At 46.7% G+C, this 10505-nt stretch overlaps 1 protein-coding gene across 1 annotated transcript; it reads right to left on the minus strand.

The window, feature by feature from the left end:
- Window positions 1–1706: 1706 nt before the first annotated feature.
- On the minus strand, window positions 1707–10427 carry PTRHD1 (peptidyl-tRNA hydrolase domain containing 1). Its single transcript, XM_050948965.1, has 2 exons — window positions 10071–10427; window positions 1707–4169 (listed from the first exon to the last, which is right to left on the minus strand). Exons 1-2 carry the CDS (start codon window positions 10410–10412, stop codon window positions 3999–4001), a joined length of 513 nt encoding a protein of 170 aa, XP_050804922.1. The 5' UTR covers window positions 10413–10427; the 3' UTR covers window positions 1707–3998.
- Window positions 10428–10505: the final 78 nt, after the last annotated feature.

Consider the following 10505-nt stretch of genomic DNA (forward strand, 5'->3'; position numbering starts at 1 on the left):
CTCATTAGGTTTCCCCTGCTTAGGGTAAATGGAGCTAAAAGATGGAAAATTGATCAATCTTGCATTTAACAACTCTAATGTGCAATGAGGCATTTAAAGAGCACTTTTGTCTTAAAATAAATGCCATTTTTAAGTGTGACTCATTTGGAATATTTTTCCTGTATTTAAAATGAGGCGTATTTCTTCAGCGGCTTGACTATTCTTGCTTTCTGCTGTTACAGTATCAGCTTTATTCAATGTTTAATTATGCTGGTTGTTGTAAATAAAGTCATTTAAAAATTGGCTTTCTAGTTGCAGTCTGTTTACTCTATTTCTTACAAAGGCCACTGAACTGATTAAATAGGAAACCTATAGGATATAAAGGAGAAATGGAGTGAAAATGCCATCCATCCCAGGCAGGGACAACTCGGCCAAGCCCTTCTCTCCCTGTTAGTTTCTGGAGGAGGGACAGGCCTGCTCCAACCCTGGATGAAAATAAATATAGCCTTGCTCCTGCACCACTAGTCCATTGGAATAGTATTTTGCCCTATTGTAGGAAGAGAGATTGATCTGGCAAGAGGATGAGGCTGACACCTGGCTTTTACCCCCAACTTCTCTACTGACTTGCTGGGTGACCTAGGGTAATTCACTCCGCCTCTCTGCCCCTCATTTACAATGGGGCTATTACCTCACAAGAGCATAGTGACTCAATTCTTTAATGGCTGCCCCCTGCTTACAGGTCCTTGGCTGAAAGTCACTCCCCAAGGATAAATTATTGTTGGACCTGGCAGCCCTTTTAGGGAAGATTCCCCCAGTTGAACTGTCACTACTGCAATCATTTAAATGAACTTTATTTGCTGTTCAGCCCACAAGGTGATGGTCCCTTATGAAAAAGCCCAACAGAGTCCTCCATGAGTAGCTCACTGCATGAGTTGCAGAGTTTGGCCCTTGGGTGTGGAATGCTGCAGTGGTTTTTCCTCACCTTCTTTAACCTTATTTACATGGAGGTAGCCATGCTATAGCTCAGCTTGACTTTTGTGGCGCAACGTAACTTATGCTGACGCACATTACTAGGAAGGTAGAGAACCACGTAGCAGTAGAGCGCTTGTTAAAGCTGGTGTCTCGCCTGGCCAACAGCATTTTCTTTACGGAGAGAGATTTTGCTTATGTGGCTGCGGTGAGGTGGAGGATTACTGATGAGGTACACGCCCCTTTCAGAGGACTAGCTACAACCAGGCTTTGTTCCCAGGGCTTGAGTGGTACAGTATTTGAAAAGCCAAGGGCACCACCCGCAAGCACCTCTTTCACGCGCTTGTGATCAGGGGCAGCAGAAATCTTGTCAGTACTATAACCTGAAGTAGACTGCAGGTACTGGTTTGGTTCCTGCACCATGGGGCAGAACTCAAGGCCATCACATGCCAATGACATGCTTGTTTTGCAGCCAAGAGAAGGTGACTGCTGCATAGGATACATCTCCTGCCCCTGGCCTGGCAACTGCATGGGCCTGCATTGCTATGAATCCGAGGAAAGTTGCTCTGATGGAAAGAGGATGGAAGCAGATTTGAAATGATCATTGAGGCACATCTGCTCTGGCTTTCATGGGTGGATGCAGGAGCAGCTGTACTTGGATGTTTGGGATCTATAACCCCTCAAACCAGATCAAAGAGGTCTCTTAGTAACAGAGCTCAGTATGCAAACCCAGTAAGCTGAAGCCAGAGCAAACATGAGACTGGTAAAGAAAATCATGTTTATTTTCAACTCCAGTTCCATTGAAATAAGAACTGCCAATTCACAGCCACATGGGAGCAAATGAGACTAACCTGCATAAAGAACTCACCTGGTTTATGAAAACAAAGTCAAGCCTTTTCGCTTAGGAACTACGCTGCTTGGGGTCACATATGGAGAGGGAGTGAGGCTCTCTCTCACCAGCAGTGCTAGCATCTTACTTTTAGCTTGGACAGTGCTTTTAGATCTGCCTGTTTCCCTTTCTAGCTCTAGGACATTAGCCCAGTGTGGCTGGCTTTGTAACAACACATGCGGAATAATCTAAATCCTATCCAAAAAAATAGCTTCACTAACCCCCTTTGAAGAGCATCACTAACCATTTCTATCCATATCATATTAGCCCCTTGGGCTGACAAGCTAAATGCTTGGCTTGAACCAAGACACTTGGGTTTTTTTAAAACTCCCCATTAGACAGTGCAACCATGTGGCAAAAGAAATTGCCAGAAATAAGGCCTAATGCACAATGCATTAGTGCTTAGCACTGGGAGCTTTGAACAGTTGTCCCAGAGGGCAAAGCTGTATCTTCAGTAACAGCTCTCCTTCCCTCCTAGCACTGCTTGTATTTACTCATTCCTTATGCTAAAAGAACAGATTTTTAAGCTTTCCCTTGTCTTTTGCTTAGGGGAAAACAACATCAGGGCTTCTGCTGGATGCAGAGCTGAGGCAGTTGAAACAAAGGTAAAAGGGGTGAATCTGGGGGAGAAGCCTGTCTGATAGTGAGGTTGTTGGGTGCTCACCATATGGAGAAAGAGGCTAAGAAAAGCTACCAAAGCTGAGCAGCAGCAGAGCTGACAGTGTCACACAGGGCAGCTATTTGACAGTTATGATCCTTCATACAAAAATCAGAGAGGGAAGAGATCAGTTGGCTTATCCACTCCATCCCCTTGTGACGGATGCAGGAATGCGCCTTCCAGCATACACTAGATATAGATTAAGTCATCGGGGCTTCAGAGCTCCAGGAGCTTTTCCTTGTATTCAACCTACATTTTTCCCTTTCTTAATTTCATTCTGCGACTCCCCCTTTCTTAGCATTTGTTCATTTCAAATCCTTGTAAGTAGTGATGTCCTCACCCCACTCCGTTGGCATCTATATTATGGGGAAGCAAGCGAACAGCTGGCAGTGCCATACAGGCAGCTGGATCTTACCTCGGGGCCCAAATTATAGGTTGTGGCAAGTTACTCAAGTGCTATAGGGTAGCTCTCTACCAGCAGTATTAACAAGACCTGCTCCCCACAATCAAACTCCGGGTAACTATCAAACAGCTGTGGACAATTCTGCTGCTTCACAGGGAGGCAATGAAGGGAGAAAGCCAGGCAGTGGTAGTGTTGGGAGACCTAAAGCACCACAGATTGCAAACCTGGGTGTAACTGCAGGCCTATTATGCAATACGGTAGCTATGATTTGGGGCTGCATATGCAGAGGAATCACCCCAGCTGTTAGAGGGCAGCCTGCACGTGGGTGTCTCATTATTTGGAAGACCCAAACTGGAGAGAGCTCAGAGAGGAGCGACAAGGAGGATGAGAGGCCTGGAGGAACTGACTTAAGGGAAGACGGAACTAAAACAGTTCTGACAGGACTGAAGGACAAACTGAAGGACATTTCGCTACTCCCTATTCTCTATGGGCCATGGCAGGAGAAGAATTCAGCATCAGAGATAGGAGTAATGGGGTGAAATTTAGGCTGAATGTTCGAGAAAACTTCTGCCCTAGAAAGCAAGACCTGTTGGTCTAGGGAATAATTTCCCCCGGCTGCAGTGGATTTCTGGAGAAATCTAAAAATGAGAATTGACACAGCCGAGTGAGTTTGTTGTAGGGAAAAAGCCATTCTGGCTGGGACACAGACTGGCTGGGACACAGACTAAGCATCCCATTAGATCTTTTCCATCTTTGCTCACTGCAATTTTGATGGCTCAAAGCTGATAAGTGAATATTGTGGAATAAGCTGCATTCATACATTCCACCAAAATCCCTTTCCATGGAAGTGAACGACAGGAGTGTGTCATCATCTCCATTGAAGAGCACTGGCTTTAACAGCAACGTGCAGTAGAAGTGTTACATGTTCTTCAGCAGATGCATCTAAAAATGATGCTTTTAGGACATATGCAGCTTTATTGTCTCCATATATATCTGTACCATTTTTACAGCCAGACGCACCCAGGAAAGCGACATGTTCTGGTTAGGTCTGTATGACGCTATGAAGGTGAAGGGTCTCTAATGGGAAGCCAGGGTAAAGGTCATTTGAGCAATCTGAAGTTCTTCAGATGTTGGTGCACTTCCTCCTTGGGGTAGGGTCTGAGTGCGATGCAAGTAGCTATGTTCTCTGGCTGTTCTATCCACACTTTGTGATCGATGTTGTGCTGCTTCAGAGTCTCAGCGAGCGTCGTCAAGGCACCCTCATCCAGGGCCTAGAAAACAGGGGAGGGGGTGTGAAAAATTCACTGTGAGCTCAACCTGAGATTGCCTTGGGAAGCCAGCAGTAAAGGCAGCCCTTGTGCTGACTGATCAGAACTTCCACCTCCGTACTGCTCCTCCCCACACACACAGACAATTCTAACACCACTTTCTAGTTACGCGGTATAAGAAGGATCTCAAAAGCACTTCAACTGCATGTGCAAAATCTTGAGAGAAGAATTATCCGCATGCAACTGAAATGCGGCCAGTTCTGGGATGGAATGTGGCAATCATTGCTGGGGCAGAATATGTCAGTTTTTTAGGAAGAGAAAAAGAATAACTACCAGGAAAACTTTAAGGGACTCGCACAAAGTTAGCCAGGACGTAGTGGTAACCCTGCCATAAGTACCTAGCATTCCTTAATGGAGGCAAGGCCTCCATTTTATATATTTGTCCAAAATAAGTCCAATTCTTGAGGGTAACTCAAGTCTACAATTCTGCCAAAAAAATCCCAGGAGTGATTGGCAGAATTTGCTTTCCTGTGATTCAAGGAGCAGCTATGGACTGGGAAAAGTGTCGCCACAGGGCACAGGTGATTAGTAACATAACATGCTGGGGAGTAAATAGCACTTAACAGATCTCAGTCTGTGTCCTAAAAAGCTCAGCATCTAAGGTTTAATCTATACTACAGAACAATCCTGCAACCCTAAGTGACAGCTATGCTAGGAAGTCCCCTGATGTTTATGCAACTGAGCCAGCAGAAGAATGCTCCTGATGTATAGCTCATATTGTTCAGAGCAGTGGTTTAGCTATACAGTAGAAAAACCTCCTCCTGTCAGCTTACACTGCATATACACTAGGGGGCGCAGTCAGTATAGTTATTCAAAAAAAATAGCATAGACCAGTGGTCTCTAAAGTGGGGTGCGCAAGACGATCCATTGGGGGCTGCGGCAGGAGGAGTGCCGCTGGAGGGGGGAAAAAAGGGGGCGGCCAGAGGAGGGAGGGAGCAAGTGGGGAAGTTGCCTCTCCTCCCCCCCACCCCCAGCCAGGCACAGAACAGAACGCAGGGGCTTTAGGGGCTGCAGGGCTCTGGGCTGAGGGGGCCCCAGCCTCAGGGATGGCTCCACTGTTTTCGCTGCTCCAAGCAGCATGCCGGGGGTGGGGGTAGCTCCCAGAATCGTGGTCATGGGGGAGGTGCCACGCTGCGCAGAGCCACTTGCACACCCCCTGCACCAAACAGGAGCTGCCCCAGGTAAGTGATTTGTACCTCCTGCCTGCCCCAGCCCTGAGCCTCCTCCCGCACCCCACCCACACCCTAACCCTAACCCAGACCTTTGAATCGCTGTATTGTAAGTGTTAAACCAAGATTTTCAGAAATAATGAAGCATATTCAATCACCTTGCTCTCACTAAAAAATAATCTGAGAGAGCAAAAAGGTTTTTTATACCATTAATAAAATAGTTAATATTTTTCATCTCTCATCCTTTTCTAATTTTTATTTGTGTATGTTTTATAATGTACATAATATATTAGCATAGTAATACATGTATATAATTTATACATAAATAAATATACATATATTGAGGGTGCGTGCTCCAAACATTTTTTACTGATAGGGATGTGCGATCAAAAAAGTTTGGAGACCACTGGCATAGACAAGCCCTAAGTATGGGCTTTAAATGGGATCAGATGCTTAAATGGAGGTGAATTTTGACTGCATCTGGAGTGGGGTTAGGAGCTCTCTTCCAGGGAACTGGTGGGCATGGACTCTGATGGAGGATTTATCAGACAATCATAGAACTGAAAAGGACCAAGAGGTCCTTTAGTCCAGTCCCCTACACTCATGGCAAGACTATCGATTTTAGACCATCCCTGACAGGTGTTTGTCTAACCTGCTATTAATCTCCAACGATGATGATTCCACAACCTCCCTGGGCAATTTATTCCAGTGCTTAACCACTCTGACCATTAAGAAGTTTTTCCTAATGTCCATCCTAAACCGCTCTTGCTACAATTTAAGCCCATTGCTTCTTGTCCTATCCTCAGAGGTTAAGAAAAACAATTTTTCTTCCTTGTCCTTGTAACAACCTTTTACATACTTAAACTCATGTCCCCTCTGTCTTCTCTTCTTCAGACTAAACAAACTCAATTTTTTTTCAATCTTCCCTCACAGGTCATGCTTTCTAGACCTTTAATAATTTTTCTTTTTCTTCTCTGGACTCTCTCCAATTTGTCCACATCCTTCCTGAAATGTGGCACCCAAAACTGGACACAATACTCCAGCTGAGGCCTAGTCAGCGCAGAGTAGAGCAGAAGAATTCGTTCTCATGTCTTGCTTACAACACTCCTGCTAATATATCCAGAATGATGTTTGCTTTTTTTGCAACAGCGTTATACTGGTGACTCATATTTAGCTTGTGGTCCACTATGACCCCCAGATCCCTTTCCGCAGTACTACTTCCTAGACAGTCATTTCCCTTTTTGTATGTGTGCAACTGATTGCTTCTTCCTAAATGGAGTACTTGGCATTTGTCCTTATTGAATTTTATCCTATTTACTTCAGACTATTTCTCCAGTTAGTCCAGATCATTTTGAATTTTAATCCTGTCCTCCAAAGCACTTGCAACCCCTCCCAGCTTGGTATCGTCCTCAAACTTTATAAGTGTACTTTGTATGCCATTATCTAAATCACTGATGAAGATATTGAACAGAACCAGACCCAGAACTGATCCCTGTGGGATCCCACTCATTATGCCCTTCCAGCATGACTCTGAACCACTGATAACTACTCTAACTAATCCAATCAACATGTATTAGATAGGCACCTAGATACCACACTATTAGCACAATATAAATGGAGATGATTATTCAAGTGCCCAACATATTCAGAAATGGGGAGCGATGAGCAGAAATGGCCACCCAGGACCTACAAGCTCTACACGCTGTGGGTCATCTTGCATAGCTGCTCACTAAACATCGCAGGTGCTTTGCCTATCACATTGTTCAAGGGTGCATATAAAGGTTGCTCCTCTTCTTTCCCACCACCTTCTTCAGTCTGCTGAACTAGAAGCAAAGCATTCTGTCCATGTAGAGGGATGTTCAGCTCCTGCACATGACGGGCAGAGAAGCAGATTCCTTCCTGGATGCTCACACCACACATCAGATGGTTAGCGTAACAGGCTGCTACCACACAGCACCACATTGAGCTACTTTTTTCATGGAAGTGACAAGCCAACTCAACAGATGGGCCATGGAGTCCTTCAATGCTCTTCCCTCTAAAGGGCCTCTGCCATTTTCAAGCTTGTGAGCAGTTCTTCCATCTGCATTTGCCTTCCTGTAAAAGGAACCTATGGCTGTGAGATCAGATGTTACCCAGGAGGGCACTGCAAGGGAGCAGTTTAACACTACTCACACCCATGTGTGATAACCCCAAGGATACGGAATACAAATCTGTTTCATGGGAAATTCCTTCCTTACCCTCTCCCCTCATTGCCTCCGCATCACCCCCCAGATGTCACTGTTCTATCAACCTAAGCTGCCATTCTTCCCTCTCAGCCCTCTTTCTCCCATCTCACTCTCACAGAGTTGAGTACTCAAACCTCTTCTTGGTCACCTAGATTTGCATCCTCAGTACCTCTCTCCACACATCCAGGCTCTTGCCCAACCTTGCTGCTGCTTCCTTTACAGTATATCTCCTGGTTTCCCTCCCTGCCCTCTCCCTGATTTGTAGCCTCTTCCTTGCATTATCCATCTAGTTTAGCGTGGACATTCTTTAGGGCTAGGTTTCATTTTCCTGACTGCTTGCAAAGTAGTAGATGGTACCATATTGTTGTAGGATAGCTCTCAAGGGCTGGTTTTTCATTTTAGGTTGACTGCACAGTGCTGGGCTGGCATTTTCTATAGAACATTGAAAAAGCCTTACTGGGACATCAAGGCTAACAAAATATCAGCGTGCCCTTTCAGCAGTGAGTATGAAAACCAAGACTTTAAGCCAGACAGGTACCAACAGGAGCAATTTTGGAGATGCTCCAAACACACACGTGTGCGCGCGCGACTGCAGATTGAACAATGAACTTCCCCCATGCATTACTTCACTTGGGCTATACCAGAATAGATAACTGCAGAATGAAACCAACTCCCTATGCAGACAGTTCCCAAATAAGTGTCTCAAAGCTGCAACAAGTTAGTTTTGACAAAACTATTGTCACTTACTGATCTTTCACTGCCAATAGGCAAACCAACCCTCAGTTCTGGCAGCACATACAGCTGCTGAAATAGACACGTTAGGGAGAAGAGATGACTTATTACAACAAGCTGTAGGAACAACAGGGAAAGATGATTTTTAATAGTTGTGACTCAGCCTCACAACTATGCTTTTCATGTGTATGAGGCTAGTTTATATGGAATGAGGGACTGACAGCACTAGCTCATGCCAAGAATAGCATGGACAGGTATTCCACTTCAACACTTGTCATCATACAGCGCACTTCGGCATTATGCCCATTTTACAGATGAGGAAATGAAGTAGAGAAAGGTCACACAGGAAGTGGATGGTGGAGCTGACAGAACAGATCCCAGATTTTCTGACTCTGAGTCCCATACTGTAGCCACTGACCACACTGCCTTTGGTAGAGGCAAAGATGGCTAAAGACAAAGTAATTTTTCCCTGAAGTATTCATGTTATGCTCCTACATATGAATAGGCCAAGAGCCAGGAGGGAGATTCAGCAGGATGACCTGGATTTAAGATGGGATATGAGTTCCACAATGCCACATTCTATCCACACTGCAAGGCCACTCACATGCAAGTTGTGTGAGAAGTGCATGTGGTGTCCCTCTCAGCTAGTTTACATAAAGAGTAGCCTTCAACTATTGCTGAGCAACAAAACTATTTCAATAACGCAAGCAATGTGCTAATGGCTTGTGGTGGGGTTTGTTACATGTGCTGTTACTTGGATGCTGAAGTGTCGGATAGACACAGCTTTCTAAGGTGTCGTAATCTGCCACACCCTCATCTCACAGCTTAGAAGTAAACAATACCCGTCAGATGGTATAGAAATTCCAGTATTGTAATGTCCCACTGGACAGATACTTGAATGTATCAGATTTAACTGTCCTAACAATTGCTTCTCTCTTTATGCCAATAGAATTTCTTTAATCCAATTGATAGTTGAGACTTGATGCTCCAGAATTCAAATGACTTGTGGAGTCTACATCTGCTGGAACCTGTAGTCTCCATGAGCAACTGAGCATTTGGATCAAAACAGAACCTGCAGGGTGACCAGATGCTCTGGCTTTGCTCTGCTTGGCCTACTTTTCTGCAGCCCCACCTGCTATCTGCCATCCATAAAGCAGGGGCTACCAAATGTCCTTTGCTTTGACAGTGCTGGAAAAAAAGGCTGATGCTTTGGAGAGCCATGAACCTATGCGGGCACCTGCATCCATGCCAGGATGCTCTCCAGGACATTTTCCTGGTTCACTTCACAGAGATTCAAGGCTGGCACCTCTTCCTTCTGACAGGACGTGGCTTTAGTGCTTGGAACAAACATGGGGAGCAGCACTAGCCCCGTCCCAGGCTTCGGCCTCACGCAGGGGAATAAGAAAAGCAGCACTTACCTGCTGCTTGGTGCTAGATGAAGCAGGGCACCCCGGGGGCTGTTCCCTTCCCCTGCATTATACCCAGAGCGACCAGCTCTGCACAAACCTGCCCTCCGACATCTCCCACACGTGTGGTCCTCGTGCTGCTGGAGTCCCACCAAGGGCCTCTTGGGACCCCTCCCCACCATGGGCCCCTTACCCCTCACTTCTCCTTCTCCCCACTAGGGGCACTGCTGGCACCCTGCTCTGCCAAGGCCCCGACCCCCTCCCGCTTCCGCCCGGCCCCAACGCCCGCGGGCCATATAGTGCCCCGCTCACCTCCAGCACCACGGTCCTCATGCTGCCCCCCTCAGCCAGGTAGGCCCCGGTGTCCGCCTGCCCGTAGTGCGCATGCACCACCGCCAGGGCCGCGTGGCAGGCCTGAGCCACCAGGGCCCCCAGCGGCCACGAGAGCGGCTCCCGCTGCAGGTCCCCCCGCAGCACCACGTACTGCACCAGCGCTCGCGCTGAGCGACCGCCGGGCGCTGCCATCTTAGCGTACGGAAATGCTCCCGGAAGGAGAGGCGCGGAGCATGCCGGGAAAGAGGTACAGTCACGGCCACCTTGCAGTAAGGCATCATCACGCACAGTATGCTGGGTAAATAAATTAGGTGCCGCCATCTTGTCGTACGGGGTCTGGATGACGGCTACGTAAAGGGTGCCGGGAAAAGGGCTGGCTCACCGCCATCTTTCAATACGGACTCACGCAACACG

The sequence above is a fragment of the Gopherus flavomarginatus genome, chromosome 4 (genome assembly GCF_025201925.1).
Source record: "Gopherus flavomarginatus isolate rGopFla2 chromosome 4, rGopFla2.mat.asm, whole genome shotgun sequence".
Classification (NCBI taxonomy): Eukaryota; Metazoa; Chordata; order Testudines; family Testudinidae; genus Gopherus; species Gopherus flavomarginatus.

What these genes read in the sequence shown, in the direction of transcription:
- PTRHD1 (XM_050948965.1), bottom strand. Translation starts at nt 10,412, where the DNA reads ATGGCGGCACCTAATTTATTTACCCAGCATACTGTGCGTGATGATGCC. An exon ending in TGAGGACCGTGGTGCTGGAG is followed by an intron (nt 4,170 to 10,070) that starts GTGAGCGGGGCA and finishes CCTGTTTTCTAG; the next exon opens with GCCCTGGATGAGGGTGCCTT.